The 19,372-nt window shown below is 38.5% G+C and overlaps 2 protein-coding genes across 3 annotated transcripts in view; one reads left to right on the top strand and one right to left on the bottom strand.

Moving 5' to 3' along the window:
- The window catches only part of LOC133530850 (rho guanine nucleotide exchange factor 11), a 314,198-nt gene that overhangs the window by 13,622 nt on the left and 281,204 nt on the right, over positions 1-19,372 (top strand). The gene's annotated exons all lie outside the window — the stretch shown is intronic.
- On the bottom strand, positions 1,583-5,260 carry LOC133531089 (uncharacterized). Its single transcript, XM_061869189.1, has 3 exons — positions 4,838-5,260; positions 4,643-4,742; positions 1,583-3,228 (listed from the first exon to the last, which is right to left on the bottom strand). The coding sequence occupies exon 3, from the start codon at positions 3,191-3,193 to the stop codon at positions 1,835-1,837; it is 1,359 nt and encodes a 452-aa protein (XP_061725173.1). The 5' UTR covers positions 3,194-3,228; positions 4,643-4,742; positions 4,838-5,260; the 3' UTR covers positions 1,583-1,834.

The raw sequence follows: 19,372 nt of genomic DNA, 5'->3' as shown, positions 1-19,372 counted from the left end.
AACAGTGTAGTTGGTAGCCTTTTCCCACTGGTGTCTTCATGTAGCATCTGTTCACTGACACTTCCCTAATGGCTTCTAAGTTCTGTCTGATGACGTTCCACTCTTCTGTTAGTTCGCTTGACAATGGCGAGTCCCACGACACTCCAGCCTTCCAGAGTCCTTGTAGAAAGAGTTTAGATGATAGAGTATAGGGCACGGCATAACCACATGGATCATAGATTGATGCAATAGTCTTCAGTATTCCTCTTTTTGTGACTGCTTCCTCTTGCAAGTTAGGTTTCAACTGAAGAGTATCTTTCTTAATGTCCCATTCTAAACCAAGTACCTTTACTTTATCTTCTTTACATGTATCAGAAACTTTCTTCATAAATTCTCGAGAATTTGAGCTCCAATCCCTGAGTGACATTGAAATATCTTGAAAAGATCCTTTTAGATTTCTGTAGAGCTCCATCGCTTCATCTGTAGTGCTGGAACCCGAAACAAAGTTGTCCACATATATGTCATTTGCTTTTAGTCTGACTTGTTGATGTTCCGCACTAGACAGGTGGTGTTTGATTGTTGCATTAAGCAAAAACGGTGACGAAATGACGCCAAATGGAACTCTACAAAACCTAAGGTGTAATAGGTTGTCTTGAGATATCGGTTTAGAGGTATCTTTGAGCCACAGGAATCTGGTTACGTCACGATCCTTTTCGTGTAACGCCATCTGTAAGAACGCCTTTTCAATATCCGAGGTTAGTCCTATCTGATGAGTTCTAAATTTAATGAGTAAACCTGTGAGGTCTTCTAACATGAGTGGTCCTCTGTATAAACATTCGTTCAGACTCTTGGTGTCTTTGCTGCTCTTGGAGCTAGCATCATAAACTATTCTCATAGGTTTCCCTCGATGGCATACTCCATGGAAGGGTAGGTAGTGAACTACGTTATCCGTTGACGTTCTTGAAGCAAGTACAACTTCTATTATACCTTTATCTAATTGTTGTTTTAAACGTATCATCGTATGATAACAACGTGCCTTGATCCATACGCTTCAATAAGCTTGATAAGCGACCAAAAGCCATTCCATAATTATTGGGTAAGTCCGGTGGGTAAGTTATCCACGGCCAGCTTACCGTGTAACGATTATTTAATTTTAGAGTGGTATTATTAAAATACTTGATTGCTTCTTCTTCTCTAGTTGCTTTCGGTGAATCACTAATACCTATACATTCTAGTTCCCAGAGGCTCTTTATGTCTCCATCACAAAGGGGTGGGTCAGGTTGATGAAGCTTCGTTTCTATACAAGTCTGAGCGTAAGTCACTACATAGGGCTCGTCACTAAGCTGTGGTTCTGTTCTACCACTTATTATCCAACCAAGGGCAGAATCGACCAGGAACAGGTTACTACCCAATTGTATTTTCTTCTCGTAAATTAGGTTGAAGTAGTACTCGTTTCCAACCAGAATCTGCACCTGTCCGCTTAGCGAGCCGTCATCCGCTAGTATATATGACTCCGGTAAGTCCTTCAACTTGACAGTGGGTATGTATCCTCTTGAAATACGTTCAACGCAGTTGGCTTGTATAACTATCTTCTTATTTGTCCTTGACAGCAATTGTAAAGTAACTATTGGACTATGTATTTCTTTAGGAGGATCTTCACCGAAGGTAAATATAGTTAAATGACTTTCCTCTTCAATGGGAAGCTTCAATTCCTTGGCAGTTTGAAATGTGACGTAGGAGCGCTGAGAGCCTGGATCTAAAAGAAGTCTATATTTATATTGTTTATTTTTATTATCTAGGGGGTTAGCCCTAACGACAGAAGTTTGAAGAGTAGTGAATCCCTTTCCTAGAACCGTCAGGACTGTTTCTTCATTGCAGTATTCTTCTGAAAATTTAAATGGCATAAAGCTCTGTTATGCGGTGTCTCACTACAGCAAATGCTACACTTACGTTTGTTCTTGCAGTCTTTTATAAAGTGGCCTAACTTCAAACACATGAAGCATTTCTTTCCAAGTCGTTTCTTTCTTTCTGCTAAGGTAGTAGCTTCAGAGCACTTATCATTGTAATGATCACCTTTGCAAAAGATGCATGTCCACGCTGTTCTCCCCTTCGAAGAGCCCTGCTGAGGTTCTGGTTGATCCTTGTTAGAAGTCGGAGTTTGTTTTGGTCTGTTCCATTTATTGGGTTTATTAATACTATCAAACTTATTCTTCCTTTCCGGTCTTCTATCAAAACCTCCTTGAGGATTTTGTTTCTTAGGGGGACCTTGTTGCTGTTTGGGTTGATATGCGCTTCTTGCACGTTTCACATTTATATGTAGAGTTCCGACTGTACTATCTTCTGCTTCATGCGTGCGTTTTCTTCCTGAAATCCTTTCAGCATCCTCTTTTGCGGTAATAATTCTATCTAATTGGTTCCTGATTTCTTGTATAGAATCATCATTAACCTTCAGCTTAATTTCGTAAACTAGATCGGGTGGAAATTTCTCCAGCAACATAAAACGAAGATGATTGTGATTGATGTTTTCACCTAATGATTCCAAAATTTTGAGATTTCGTTCAACTTCGTTGAATGTCTTTCTACAGTCTTCAGCGGTGCTTTTGGCCATCTTAACCTTATATAGTGTTGCATAATGCGCGTCAATGAGATGAGAGGTCTTGCCGAAACGCTCCTTCAGGATTGATATGGCTATTCTATAATTAGCATTAGTAGTAGACAGACCATCTATGGCTTTCTTGGCATCTCCCGTCATCGAGGCTTTAAGATAGGAGAGCTTGTCAACATCAGGCAGATTTCTTGAATCAATGTTGCTCTTGAAGGAGTCCCAGAACTCACACCAAAAGAGCACATCTCCACTATACACCGGCAGCTGAAGTTTAGGGAGTCGGCATGAGGCATTCGCTTCCGGAGGTTTCTCTGTAGCGTTGCCTTTCAAAGTTATTTGGTCGATCTTCACTTTAAGTTCAGCCAAAGTCTCCTCTGTTTGAAGTTGCAATCCACTCAGTAAACATATTTCATCAGAAGCAGGTGTCGAAGCCAAGCGAAAGTACTCCATCAAGTCGTTGTCAAGTCTTTTCAGAGATGCATCTAATTTACTGTAAGTAATTTGAGCCTGCCCTAAGTTCTCTGAATTAATGGTAACAGGAATAACTTCTAGGTCTGTGGTGAGTTTGTCGTTAATGAGCCTAAGCCTTCTTAAAAGCAAATCGTCCATTATGTTGTTTGTGTAAGCTCTTTTCTTGTTTAATCCTGTAACGTATAGAAATAAACCCATTTAACCTAAAGTCCTATTTATTTGCTTATGTATGAAATGATTACGCTTGTAGATTTAATTAATACTGCCTTGCAGTAACTATGTTTCATACTTACTTTAGGTTGTTTAATTTTAAATTATTTTATTTATTCTTTATTTTAATGATCTCAAAATATTGAAATCTAAATTTAACTAATGATCTCTAAAATCCTTTCAAATTTGAAACCAAAAAAGAATAAAAATCAAAGTCAATTAAATTACATGAATGAAACCATTGACCCAATTATAATCCGATGTTTCATTTAAATATCATGAGAGGGAGTAAAACAAGGATGGAAGGCAACATAACATACACACCTACATATAAATGTGTCTAGTTTTATCTTTATAATTTATAGGTTACACCAATACAAGCGTCATCGACGTCAGTAAGTGATGTTGACGTTTATACACTGTTGCCACAACACAACCTCTAATGTTGGTGTCTCTGATTCAAGCTCACTCGTAGCACAACGAAAATTAATACTTTATTTCCATTTCACTTGTTTTATTGATCTATTTAATGATTATTTTATTTTTATTTCACTTGTTTGGTTTATTTATTTAGTAATAATTTTAATTTTATTTCACTTGCTTGGTTTATTTATTTAGTAATCATTTTAATTTTATTTATTTGAACACTTCAAAGAATCACTTATCTAATGAGTCTAATTGCACATAAAAGTCACCACAATAAATCTGGAAAGAAGATGTTAACTTATATATACACATACACACCACAATTGCTTTCGTATAATATAATCATGGACTTCAATATGGAATGCATGTAAAATAAATCAGGTATAAGTTCCCTTTAGGCCTATATACATAATATTGTATATAATTATACTTCTTACTTACGTTTACTTACTCAACTAAATCCTTTGTACATACGCCGTAAATCAATTCACAAAGAAATAAATTGTCTTTCTTAGTTTAAATAAGGTAGCGTAATAATACCAAACTATCTAACTAGGGAACCCGAGATAACATTCCAGAAGGCCTATAGTAAGCTTGGAAAATTACTAAGGTTCGCCTCTTGTTTGGAAAATTCTAGATATTTCTAAAACTGAGTCGTACTAATATGAGCCGTGTTACCTAAACAATAGGGTTGACTCTTGTCTACGGTCGTCCCCAACTATCAACTTCTAGAAAGTGAAATTATTTCAATAAAGTAGGAGACGAAATCGACTCATAATTCATACATACGGAAGGATACTTAGTTAAAAACGGATTCCTTTTCTTGTTAGAAACCCAAATGATCATGGCCGCCATGCTGTCGGATCGCTTGCTATGAAATAATTTTCGTCGCGCGCATTTGTTTTACAGAATAGAGCTCTGTCACTGTGAAGTAAATGTTTAAAAACTTACCGAGAAATAGTCTAGTCCGATAGCAGGTCTAATCAGGGGGGTTTTCGTCAAATCCGAGTTGTCTTGTCCGGTGTGGTTGGCGGCGGCGAGTTCACTGTACCTATGAAGTAAATACGTAGTTTTTCACAATCTTGCCTATCTACACGCTTATCCCTTTGTTGGTGCCCTTTAAATTATAATATTCTCAATATTTACCAGCATAATTTGAGGAACCTTCCCGGGGAACTCGCGTCTGCTTGGAGATCTTCCGCCAACGATTCAAAATGGTGGAACGTTCGCTTTGCAACAGTCAGTGTTGCCAAAGTCAACTCAAACCCCATAAATTTCGATAAATATGAAATGAATTTAGGGCCTTTAACAAATTTCTTTCTTCTTTATGTTGATTCCGTATAAATGATTGCATCCTTGTGTTCTTAAAACTACTTAAGTTCTAAAGTATAACGTAAATATAAAAGGTAAAATGTAGAGTGCTTACTCATACAAACTCTTATCTACTACACGTACGTTTCTTATAAGATGCTTATTAGTTATTCTGACTCGCATACGTTTACTTATTATAATCATATTAAATCCACAACTCTAACAACTAATGTATAATAAAATAAAGTAAATCATCTACTTATATCTAAGTACGCTTTGCTATGACGTACCTACTGAAGCGTCTTATTGGAAATTGGTTATCGTATAACTTTTCTATGTTGAATCAGCTTAGCGACATAATTTTTCTTTCTTCTTTAATTTTCTTGAGAATCCCGATAATCCGCACATTTTCCGCGATTTGGTGGATAATCTTCCTAGTGTGGCAACACCTGCCATCTTGTTCTAGGCGGTTCGCGCCGCCTATTTTTCCGGTTACGTTGGTAACTCGAAGGCATTATTACACAATAGTGTATCACTTAATTTAAAGTAATAAATATCATAATTGATAAATATAGACAAATGCACCAATCCCTTTTTTATTCATCTTTGTTTATTCTTTTACTAATTTGCGACTCCATTCTAATTGGAAAATAAAATACATCCATTATGAAAATGTCGTGTGACTGCTTCCGGTCACCGCGATGTAATTTCTTCATGTTGGCTCCGTACAATGTTGATGTTCTGCCGTTCACGTATATAAAAACATGACTTATTAACTCAAAATATCTTCAATTGATGAATATTAATGCCAGCCTCTTTATTTAAACAAGCCTAAATTAATATCGAACCAGATGTAATAAGAAAACACTTTAAAATGTATACATAAAATATAAAACCTCGCAGTATTCGCTACTGTTAGCGCCATCTATGATTTCCGATAGTAAACATATATGCCTATAGTGAAGATGTATGCTTTGCATTCTTTATATTATTTATTCTCAAAAAAGCCTTGGTTCTTTAACTGCTGAATCCCAGCATTAACCACCATTGTGGCCGCCTCTCCCCTAGCCGCCTACGGTATATAAATGAGACCGTAAAGAGGGGAAAGGCGGCAACTTATGTTATATGTTATATTAGGGGGATCTATTGGGGTATAGAATGCATCGCATACATACCTTCATATCCCATAAGGGACTCTTCATCCTCACTCTCTCTGCACCTCAACTCCTGGGCCAGAGGAGCCTTAATCTGCTTCGCTTATCTTAAGGCGGCTGAATGTATGACACCCGAGATCTGTGGGTAAAATTGCTCTATGAACATGGTATTCTCCAAACCATTAACCTCCACACATAAATCTATATATCTTACTAGTGAGCCCCATCTTACCCGGCCGGATGTAGGTTACACAAAGCCAACTACCTAAGTAGCTGTATAGTCAAGGGGGCGTACCGCAGCCGAAGCTGCCCCTTGCGTGCTGATAAAGGAGTAACTAGCGGCCGAAGCCACCTTACTCCTACACGGGGATAAAGGAGAACCTAGCAGCCGAAGCCACAGAACTCCTAACGCCTTTCTCTGGTTTCAAGGGGGCGTACCACAGCCGAAGCTGCCCCTTGCGTGCTGATAAAGGAGTAACTAGCGGCCGGAGCCACCTTACTCCTACACGGGGATAAAGGAGAACCTAGCAGCCGAAGCCACAGAACTCCTAACGCCTTTCTCTATAGTAGCCGCCCCCCTTACGGGGAGCATCTAGCAGCTAAACCTGCCATTCTCTTACACATTGATATAGGAGGATCTGCGGCCGAAGCCGCAGACTCCTACACAATCATAAGTCCCTAGTCCGCCTTACCTAAGATGGGCTCCCAATAGCTTCCACGTCAAGGTCACGTGGCAAGCTCGAACCAGAAAGGAATAAAGGAGATAATCGCACAGAGAAACCATACCACTACTGCGAGCTTTCACCAAGTAAATAAAATACTTAGCTTTAGATGATTCCGGACAGTTGTAGGCTTCCTCACTTTATATCACATTTTATAGAACTAGCGCGTTTCGCGCCATACTGAATCTAGCTTCACCAACTTACTACGTTGGTTAACTTACCACAGTTCCACCTAGAGGGCGCTGTTCGGTGTTGCCGCAGGTGAATTAGTATTGAGGCATCGGATTTTCGCGTTCGTCGCGACAAAATGAGACTAAACGCAAACGCGTACGTCACGTTTCGAAATCGAATTTAATTTTATTACACTAGGGGTACAGAACTGACTACGAGTACGTACTACGTACTAACCGTTTTCTAAACATAATACTCGAAACCAGTGTTATGTATGGGCCCTACGGAATCCAACGTAGATTATGCTGATTTGAGTCCATTTCGTGATGCGCACTTAATGTTCTGTTCTTGTTTTTGTTGCCTTGTTTTGTTGTGTCTTGTTTTTGTTGTCTTGGTTTTGTTGTTCGTACATGTTTGTGACCGTCACGAATAAATGTCTTATATATATATATATATATATATATATATAAATACTAGTGCTCGACCCAAGTTTCAGTATTGGCAGGTATCGGCATAAAAATCATGTTGTGACGGATTCGGTTTCGGCCAACGATAGAGTAAAACCCAGCCGGTTTCGTCGAAAAATCTCGCTCGGTCGGACATTAGCAAATACCTCCAAATTTAAAAATCCTTATCAAAATTATAACACCGACATCCAACGATTTAAACCCTAACCTTATTCTTTTGGTGGTTACCTATACACGATTCTAGTATCCAGACAGACAGCCATACCAACATATTTTACTTCTAACACTCCCATTTTTGCGTTGGGGGTAAATTCATGTGGACTTTTTTCGACTTTATTATTTTCTGAGCATCTAACATAAAAATACATAAATTACTAGTACATTTCCCCTCTTATATCTCTTCGCAATATTGCGTTACAAACTTACCATGTTTTGTTTCGTCCCTTCGAACCACCGAAGACCATCTTTTAACCCGGAGATGAAACTCATCGGTGTTGGAGCGTAAAATACTCGCACTGCGACACAAGACCTTCGATTCCTGTGCTGAGTGACCGCTGGACTGCGCAAGACAGTAAATCAGTAATTAAATTTAATGCTCACGCAAATAGAAGCTTTGTACGAAAACGCTTCAATTAGAGAGCGGATCGTATGTGACGGCCGCCTGTCACACCGTCACACGAAAATTATACGGTTTTTTTGGTGAGGACAGGAATACCATAGGTACCATAGATAAACGCGAGGTCCATGCCTGTCGGTTATATCTGACCCGATTGAAAATCTTTCCAAACCGCCTACGGACAAAAAACTGTTTGTTATTTTATCTTTAAAGATTTCGGACCCTTACGGATACGTTTCGACCCATTGGGATATTTTGTGTAATATTCGTTGTCGTCTATTTGTGCCTACTCAGCTTATTTGATCATCTCGAATCTCCATGTGTCGGAGAAACACCGGATAGCCTAGCTTCACCAAAGTTCTTCTTGGTCGGTCATTGTATTTTCATTCACTCTTCGTCACAGATTCTACAGTCGGTGTTGTCAGTGTCCCATCTTGGCCAATATTCTTTTGACCCCGTGGTCCCCTGATATGATGTTGTGTCTAATTGTCTATTGTAATTTGTCTATTGCAAAATTTCCAAAGGGCGAGTCCTAGTTACCCTTTTAAAGACCATTTTCTGTTTTCGGATTTAAAGAACACAAAACTTCATTGTGTTCGCGATCATATTTACTTCATTTCCCTTCACGGTGTGATAGTAGCCATGTCTAATGTCAAACAAGCAAACAAAACCGGCAGTAAACCACTGATTGCAACAACCAATCTGTTTACCAACAGCCTAAACTTATTTATCAATACTCGTAACACTGGGACCAAGAAATTACGGCTTTCTGTGCTTGGATTAATGATCGAAGTTGCAAGTCAAGGTTTGAGTAGTGAACGTGTGAAGATGGATATTCAAATGATATTTTGTTTGCCTTGTGAAGTAGCGAGATTGAGTTAAGTAAAGGCATGCTTTAGTCATCAACGAGGCATACATACAATACATTTTAATTCCTGTTTAAATCATGAATGTACAAATCAAATGATCTCCGACATGATAACGGGTTGCACTATTTGTATTTCTGCTCAATGTATCAAATGAATTAATGTTCAGCAGCGCAAATAACGCAATAAGAAACTATGAAGTAAGTTTCGGGCCTTATGGTTACACTGTATAATTAACGAAATATAACTAAGATCTCTTCTTCTTTTTCCATCCTGTTACCCCCTGCTGGGGTGTAGGGCTCGAACCATTATCTTCCACTGACTCCGGTCCTGGGCAGCTTGGGTAACCTCCTCCCACCCCATCCCAAATACACCCAACTCTTGCTCCACGGAACGGCACCAAGTAAATTTAAGGCGACCATGTTTCCGTTTTCCGGGCATCTTTCAGGTCAACTAAGCCAGGTCAGGTCAGAATTTCTAAGATCAGAGCAAATTATTGTTTTTAATTATATTACCCCTGGTCCCGAGTAATGATATCTTGTGAATTAAATAGGTATATGACACGAACTTACTGTCTCTACAAAAAACCCACAACACAAGCTTTATTGTGCTTATTGCAACACAAAGTTGATTTGGGTAAGATGGTCCCATAATTGACCAAGGGTTAGCGAAGGTCTCCTTTCAGCTTAGACAAAAATGCTTTCGTATGTCTGGAAGTTCTCCTTTGCAGGTCGCATTTCTTAACAGATTCTTCTGAAGTTTTGGCAAAGAAGTTTTTTTTTAATACTACGCCAGTGGCAAACAAGCATACGGCCCGCCTGATGGTAAGCTTGTATCCGTAGCCTATGTACATGCGCGTTGCCGACCCTTACCCCCTCCCGCCCCTCGTTGAGCTCTGGTAACCTTACTCACCGGCAGGAACATAACACTATGAGTAGGGTCTAGTGTTATTTGGCTGCGATTTTCTATAAGGTGGAGGTACTTCCCCAGTTGGGCTCTGCTCTAGATCTGGAATGACATACGCTGTGCTGTGCCCTACCAGACAAAGCGAGATGACATTCACAATGCCCATACCTCTATTGTGGACGTATTTTAAGGACGTACCCGGGTTCAGCAAAGTATTTTTAATTTCTAAAGCTGATCGCGAGGTCTCACGCAGACACTAGTATTTATTTACATTCTACTCTACCTATGATGTAGATTAAATAAACATTGCTTTTAACTTCAGCTTACCAGTTAGTCTAGGAATTAGAAACATCTAAGCTGTATAAGGTTCTAAGCTACCTATATTTAGTAGGACCGGTCAGGCGACTTCGATGAGCTAACACTGACGTAAGCGCGGTGACGTATGACGCGTGTTATGACTTATGACAGTCACCTTGTATTGATGTGATGAGAGGTCGTGTCTTGTTAAGGTCTAATCTTAAGGTTTGATTTTTCAAACATCAAATGATTTTATTTGATGCTCTCCCTTTCTTGCACAAGCAAGAAGAAAAGAGTGTTATCTTTATCTAACAGATAATTTTATCTCATCATCATCATCCTGGACCTTTATCCCTATTTGGGGTCGGCCTTCCTTGTCCTAAGCCTCCAGGTGGCACGAATCCTGGTTAGGTTCTTGTCGATCTTTTGTACTATAAGGTATTTTTAGACCGTCGTCAACCAAGTGGCGGGGGGCCTTCCGCTTCCACGCTTCGTCGTCGGCAAGTTTAAGGCTGTTTTGACGATATGGTCTTCGGGTCGTCTTTGTATATGTCCGTACCATCTAAGGCGTTTTTCAATAACTTTCTCGTTAATAGGAGCGACTTTAAAGCTGCCTCTGACAGATAATTTTATCTGATGTTTCAAAAATCAGACCTTAATCAAATATTTTTCCTTGTCGCCTGGTTACGAAATTGTAATAACAATAATACTAAGTATATAGGTTCCACTGCTGGGCATAGGCCTCCTTACGCGCGATACCGTTGACCCAATGCGGATTGGGGACTTAATATACACGAATTTATAATGATAATGAAAAAATTGCGTCCTCGAGCGAGATTCAAATCTAGTAGATGGCTTTGGGACATCAGCCCACCCATCAGATCGCCGAAGTCGTACTCGTAGCTCCGGTAATCGGTGGCTCAGTTGTTAGAGCGGTATCCCGGAGTCGCGAGTCCGAATCTCACTCGAGACAGTAGGTACATTTTACCTTTTTAGGGTTCCGTACCCAAAGGGTAAAACGTGACCCTATTACTAAGACTCCGCTGTCCGTCCGTCCGTTTGTCACCAGGCTGTATCTCATGAACCGTGATAGCTAGATAGTTGAAATTTTCACAGATGATGTATTTCTGTTGCCGCTATAACAACAAATATTAAAAAGTACGGAACCCTCGGTGGGCGAGTCCGACTAGCACTTGTCTGATTTTTTCTTTATTTAAAAAATAAATATAAATCATAACCTTGTATAAATTGATGTAATTGTAATTTATTTCGTTGACATATTTAATTAATTGATAGTTTTATAAAAATGTTATAGAATATAAATTATTGATGATGACTTTATGTATTGCTTGTTATGAAGACTGTATACAATTAATAATGTAAGTATATTTTTGTACGCCGAAAGGCAAAACATAGTGAAACAATTATTAACTAACACCTCTCATATGATGTACCTATGTTTTACAAAATAAACACTTTTGACTTTAACCTTTCGTGGAAACATGTACAGTAAAAAGATTTAATTGTGACCCATTTCGTACCTTGTACAGTCAGAATAGTATGAGGTCTCTAGCGACTTTCATGTTGTTTGTCACTGTGGCAAGGTACGAAATGGGTAAATCTTTTGACTGTACAGGGAGCTGCAAGATTGCATGGACAAATTATGAGTGTGAAATCCAGTGTCCGAAGTTGTCCAAAGATACTTCTGCTACTGATAGTGCATGCCAATACAGAAAATATTCTGCAAAATTTGATTGTCTCCATATGATTGTAATTAATCCTCCATGAGTTTAGCGTACTCGTAATTGGTGAAACAATTAACTGGCTCATTGCCACATCCTGCACCACCGGAAGTTGTCAATAAAACCAATTGCCAGCTGGCAACACGTTTTCAATAAATTCTATAGGTAAATATTTATGATCTAACTTGGAAATGCAAAAGCCATGTATATTGTTCGGTGCCCTGCTTAATGTATAGGTTTTTATACGCGTTACAGTTGAATGAGTAAGACGAAATTTAAGTGTGGTAAGGAAATGTTGAAAAGGAGAAGAGGTGTAGTTACAGGTACTGATAGACAACGCACGTATGTTCCTGTGCCCGGCGCTAATTTCGTCGGTCCTCGCATCCCGGGCGATAATTCCTAAAGTTGTTAAAGGGGACGTGTAATGAATCCTCGTAGACGTCAGTTGCCCCTCCGATAGGCGATAGTGGCTTGAAGTACGGCAGCCACCCATACTGCGGTTTTTTTAACGTGAAAGCGAGTTTTTTTGCGCTGGTTCTTAGCTATGTTTGTTAAAAATCGATCCAGCAGTTTGAAGAGTATCAGCTCTTTTCTAAAATGATGTAAGCCATTTTTGGCATAACATAGTTTTTTTTGGCATAACATGGTTTTTTTTGGCATAATGCGTAGGGATTTTTTAAGTTTGAAATTTAAAAGTTATGTATATTTAAATATACCTACATAAAGGCAGTTTCAATTTTAGAAATACTTCAACATCTGACATTCTCAAATGTGAATCCTCTCGGTCATTAAGGTCGTCTGGAGAGGTCGTTAAGAGCTTTGCTTGTTAAATCATACTCCGCATATTCGTGTTTCGGGGCTCTGGATGATGCTTGAATATTTTTGGGGTGTTTCGTGGGTGGAAAGGCTTTTTATAGCTTTGGTTGTATGTGGAATATAAATTGTGGTGTGTTTGTCGTGGAAGCTTATGCTTCTAATTTAATTAAAGATGTGCTTAAATAGAAAACTATAATAATTCTAGAAAAAAAAACACGTTCCAGGCATTCAGGTACACAACTCGGTGAATACTGGAACTAAATTTATTCTAGTCTAGTTATTGCGTCCTAGATTTACTCCCCTAGGAAAAGGGGTTGTTATCTAACTATGAATGGCGTTGCAGGCAGGTGCATTCAACAATAAAGAGCGTTACGGCCCAGTTATCTCTGCACTAGCGTTGAAATGGTGACTTAGAATGAAACCTTTTTTTTCTGAATCTAAAATAGATTAGTGAAGATTTTACGTACACCTTTCTATGCCGTCAAATGTTTCATACATCATTCTTATGTTGTCGTGTTTCATTTGAAGACTTTAAATAAATTCATTCATTTTGACAGTTGCTACTAAATATTTCGTTACACAAATTGTATGAATTGCCAACAGAAATAACGCAAAAAGCTTTGCATTTTTTACTAACAGAAATGTCATTTCTTTACGTCATTCATTATTTCAATAGACATTTCCGTCATCTCTATTTTCAGGAGTTATTATGTACCTTGTTTACTGCGTAATACAGAAATATTCTATCTACCTAACAGCACATTAACTGTCCACCGGTGGACCTTATGTTTTTACAGTAAGGTTCACAATTACATTACACATGTTTAATCAACTGTGTCGAGGATGGTACTAACACTAGAAGTCGACGCAATTCACTAGAAATGCTTTCGATTATAAATAACTGTATTGCAATTCACAATCCACAGTCGTGTTATAATAGGTGCGACTCTTCGCCTTAACAGGCAAATACAACGAGTGCGGCTTTAGATTTTATTTGACGTTCCCGGAACCCCTTCAATAGAAGTTTTATAACAGCCCCTGGACTCAAAACTCATGCGCATTGTTAGTATAGAACGAATTGAAAATTGGTACGGTCCGCAGTCCTAATGGTTCAGTTTCATTGGTCGATAACTTGGTCGATACAAAGCGGACTCCCCGGCAGGCGGTATTACTACTAGTGAAACTCATAAGTCGATACACAGCATGCGGGTGACTCCCCGCAGGCGGTGAGGTGATAAAACGACTAGTGAAACTCATAATGGCATGCGTTTTGGAAATGTCCCGCACTCCGCATATGGGTCCTATCGAGCGATGAAAACAGTTCCCGGAATGCGGGCATTATGGCATGCTTTATGGAAATCTCCCGCACCCCGCACGAAGGCCCATGAAACTGAGTCAATGATAATAATCGGACTTATCAGAAACTTCAAAAGTCCATTATGCGTTGTGTTGTGAATAACTCAGTGGTATGTTATCCTACTAATAATCCACGGAAGACCAGCGTCAAGATATCTGAAAGGTAACTTGACATCAAGCTGAGGGGAGACCTTTTCAGTGACGTTTATACTTTTTACTAATAAATGTGTTTCAATAGATTTAAGCAATATTCGTCCTGAATAAATTTATTTTCTTTCTTTCTTTCTTTCTTTCTTACTAATAAAAGCTAGTGAATAATACGGATCTCGAGATATACTGGTTAATCGTAGAACTCGACTTGATCAACCAATAGGAATCAGATGGGCTGACGACATGTCATACATGTGACGTCCGCATCTCGATTCTGAGTAAGTGTATTTCTAAGTCTTCTGGATAAATAGGGCGGTCTAGATTTGCAAGGTTATTATTGTAGCAGACTTTGCAAAAGGTCTGTTGGAATGTTACGTTAATTTTATCTGTGAATCAACTCAATATAATTCGGTGGAAACACACGCACACAAACGCTTTATTGATATATTACGCACCAGGCTTTTTTAAAGATCTGTCAGAGAGAGAAGAGTCAAGCATATATAGCTTTTATAGCGATATATTATTACGATTTCCAGTCATAATTTTCTAGCTTTTACCAATTTATTAAACTTTGGTGTGACACGTTGCGTTACAGTATACAAATATACGTGTAGGTACAGTTTGGCATGTCCCATATACTAATGGGACTAATAAAAAAGAACTTCCGATAAATTACAGGGGAAACTCATAAAAGAGGAAGTTATATAACTGCGATAGGAGCCGCTGTCTATAACAAAACAGCTAATAAGTCTTCAACAATGGAGGATCTATGGACTTGGGAACAGATTACAATCACTTGTGAACATTTTGTGATCGTAAAATTCAAAGTATTACGTATAAACGTTTCAGGCAAAATGAAATGTATCTTGGTATAGACAAAGAATTTGATTTCTGTATTATTTCGTACCTTGTCACACTGAAGTCGCTAGGGACCTCATATTGTCACTGAGACAACGTACGAAATGGTACTGAAATTAAGTTCATTGACTGTACAACGAACTGATGGCAACAATCTTATCAGGATTATCAAACTATGTATCTAAAAAATTGTACTTTTTGCATTTCTATGTATGTACATTGGGATAAGCAGGGACTACAGATACTTTCAAATACGAAGATCTTTAATTCATACTCGCTTGTATTTGGAAACTTTGAGGGCATCATTTCCTTTGCACTGTTTAACTCGAGTTCGGTTCATTCAGGTCAACTAGATAGCACTTTCTCGTCCCTACAACGCATTTTCACCGGTAAACATTGATATTACGCTCACTGAAGTACAACTAAAAATTCCAAATATGGTGCGTTCCGCAGACCGAAAAGCATAATCTACAACTCGAAATTTCCATTGTGGGTCAATTCAAACTCATCTTCATTGTTTCCTAAACAATAGATTTTAGACTGAAGTGTATTATGAATATTCTACATCGGTGTCGGCACTATGATTATGAGTATTATGAGTAATTGTTTACTATTCCCATGGCAATATTTAGAACGGAACACGCAACGTTTGAACACTTTGAACTGCTTGGAGTAAACACGAGGTATTTGGGGTGAGCTTGTACGCTGCATTGTAAAATATAAATTAACTGGGATCTTACATAAAGAAATGTCTGTAAATGATAACATAATGCTTAGAAGTAAAGGAATAGTAGTGGAAAATCCCGATACAGTGACACCGAGTGAGTCGCTCGAGACATGTGAGTATCGCTCGAGACGGTGAGTATCGCTCGAGACGGTTAATATCGCTCGAGACAGTGAGTTTTCCACTTTTCGTTTATTTCAAAAAACTGGGCTTTAGTCTAGCTTCTTGGAATTGTCTAAAGTAGTTCGAGTTCCAATTGGATATATCAAATTCTAGAGCGTTTTTTTTTAGTTATACAACTGACATCAAGCTCCTTTTCGCCATTTTCGCATGAAATTAGAACGCTAATTCAAAAATATGATATTTGTAGAACTCTAAATCGTGAAATGTTGACTTACAAAGCTAGAAATTGGGCAACTGAATTCTCGGAATGTCCTCATTGATATTTCTGACCTGAACTTGAGCTAGAAAAGTTCAAGGCGTATTCAAAATGTAAGTGCTTTTATATTCAATGTTGATTTGATCTAAAATTACAAAGTGTTTGATTTGAAATTAGAACCAAATGATGCTTTTGGATCGCCAAAATCGTCTGTTTTCAATTCAGTGTGCAGCCGTTTGAAAATATCGACAAGAACAAAGTCCCAAGAATATAATTATACTCTTGGCAATAGAGGCGTGTTCAGATATTTGTGAGCACCTTGGCCGCTCCGATATATCTGATGGCGACTGTATACACGGCGACGTTATTGCCCATAATATTAAGGTGTATCTATATTTTCAAACGTGACCGTACCCTATACCTATGGTCACTTTAAAAGGATTAATGTACGGTCGAGGAAATTGATTCTTTAGCAGTTTATGGTTCACTTTACATTGGGCAGCTCTTAGCATTAAGTATGTTCAACCAAATTTACTTGAACCGCAAATTGCTAAAGAATCAATTTCCTCGACCGTATTATAATGAATACCGGATTGTACCGTGCAAAATGATTAACATTAAATATGTTCCTGCGCCGTTAGCGTCACATTAAGAAAAACTTTAAAACTTCTCAGACCAATTCAGGGAAGCAGATTTAAAACATTGATCATTCCTGCTTATTTCCACTTCCATTTTTATGTGCAGCGAGCTGCAACATTTCATAGACACATTTTGGGTGGGGCCATATTTTTGAAATGTGTTTGTTGAGTCGTACTAAAAGGACCAATTTGATTACGCTCACAGTTTGGTCTATCCAGCCCTGTAGCTCAAGATCAGCTCACTAGAAGACTCAAAGCATACATATAATTACGGCTATTTCTTGGACGGGTAGGCAGAGACCACGGATTTCCACTTGCTACGATCCTGGCATACCTCTTTGGCTTATTTCACTTTTGTAACATTCCTCATACACGCTCGCCGGTTTAGGGTGCTCTTGACCTGGCCTTTCGTATTCCCCCGATTCAAAGGAACTAAGAATTGGGATTTATTGTTATTCTACAAGATCCCAGACACTCCATCAATCAGCACTGATCAGTCAGACTATAAATGTCAAAGTTTCCAGCTCACAAATCTTCACATCACAAGCCAACTACATAAACGTCAAGAAAACTTTTCTTCAAACCTTTGTAATGCGTCGTAAAACCCCGTCTTACTCTTATACATTGGAATAAAATCTTCATGCATTAAAGGTCTTGTTACGAAAGCAATAAGGTGCTAAATATTTATTGTTAAAGTGACTGTACAAACTACAATCCTATCCTCCTGGGACCCCGCGTACATTATACATATTATACAACCTATTCTGAACTCTTAGTTAGTAACTTAGAGTTCCAAATTAAAACACAAAACAACTGCTTTCAGGTCTTAGGACACTCGGGACGGGAGGATATAGTAAAATCAAACTCGCTGCACGCGAATACGTAGTGTGGTCTTGGTCACACCTACCCGCCGTAGCTAAGTGTGACAGAGAGAACACTACGTATTCTCGAGCAGCGAGTCTAATTTTACTATAATTGAAACTTGCTTTGATAACCTACTTTTGAGCGGTGAATCGGTCATAGGAGTGTAGATAAGATAGGACTGCCTTTGTGACCTTTATTGTGACGTGTTAAGTCTTGTTTTCCTTTGGCTGGATGTTTGTTTGGTTTATCACTTTGACCCCTTAATTGTATATTCAATATTTGTCTGACAGAATGTCTGTTGAGATTATCATCGGACTTCGCGTTTGAATATCCATTCTCCATTTTTAGTCAGTTTTCAAGGATTCTAGCCAGTTAAAATTACTTTACATATTCATTTGGTTACAATAGCCAAAGCCGATTCGTGATGGTTTTCAAATCGAGGTCAAATAGGCACGGTCCAGTTTACCTTGCGTAGAGATTTTTACGAAAGCGTTTTGAACTTTGATACTATCTAGGAATTTAAGTAAATACGTAAGTTTCAACATAGTTTCAACATCATTTGAACACATTGGTAGACCTCTTTGCAGGAGGGTTTAAATTTGCTATTCTTTGGATTTTAATTACAGAACCATAACAAGTGCCCACTGATAGCCCTTATGTCTTTGTATTAAGGTTTACAAAAGATCAGTTAACTGATCTGCGATATCTATCTTATGTCATGTCACGACCCCGATAAAACAATTAACTCAAATCTTAAACTCTCAGAGGTTAAAGATAGCTGGCCGTTACGTCAAAATATGCGGCCTTGTTTTTGCGCAGAAGAAAAAAACGGCGCAGTGTCATTTGAGGTGGTGAGTCAGAGGCGGGCGGACATATTACAGTATTCCCATTGCTTTGACGAAAACGATTCGAATGCTGGAACCATCCGAGACATTTTCCCATAAGCAATAACATTTGTTTATTTACTTATTTTGACCTAAAATCAACTTTGAGAAATAAATGAAATTGCTACTTGATTACATTACGGACATCCCATTGAAAAGTTTTGCCAAATTCAAATGATCCAATAAGTTACCAGCTTGGCATGGTCAAAAATGTTTACTATAATATGACGGAACCTGTACATCAGCTGCAATAGCATCTAACAGTTTTACAATTAGAAATATATCTCTCCTATTTGCATTAAAAACTATCTGTCATACTCCAATAGCGAGAAAGGCTGGGAGAACGTCTAGTTTAGCTAAATTCGTAGTGTTTCGTTAACATAATCTTATCTCAGTGGTCATCCGACTGTGTGGTTGGTATACGGAAGTCCATTTGTTTTTTTATCCCATGTGTTCGCTTTGCGTCAAATTTTCATTAATTAATAAAACATCGATAGCATCGATCCTTGTACATTTGAGTCTGTCTTGTAAGCAATAAGAATTACACTCCTTTCGTTCCGTCGCAGAAAGTTTCCTAAACCTTATCACGACGGGCTAAAGTCTAATGTTTGTTTTGGTCACGCTCAGCCGAGTTTACCGGGTTATCGGTAATAGCTTGTTTTTACCTTTGTAGTGCCGATGCCGACTAGTTGGAACTGTTGTAAACATTATTGAAATTGTAAACAGACCTGTAGATGGATAAAATAGATATACGTTTTTT

Source organism: Cydia pomonella, chromosome 24 (assembly GCF_033807575.1).
Source record: "Cydia pomonella isolate Wapato2018A chromosome 24, ilCydPomo1, whole genome shotgun sequence".
Taxonomy (NCBI): domain Eukaryota; kingdom Metazoa; phylum Arthropoda; class Insecta; order Lepidoptera; family Tortricidae; genus Cydia; species Cydia pomonella.
The sequence above is the reverse complement of the archived record's forward strand: the minus strand, read 5'-3'. Positions and strand labels throughout refer to the sequence as shown.

What these genes read in the sequence shown, in the direction of transcription:
- LOC133531089 (XM_061869189.1), bottom strand. Translation starts at nt 3,193, where the DNA reads ATGGACGATTTGCTTTTAAGAAGGCTTAGGCTCATTAACGACAAACTC.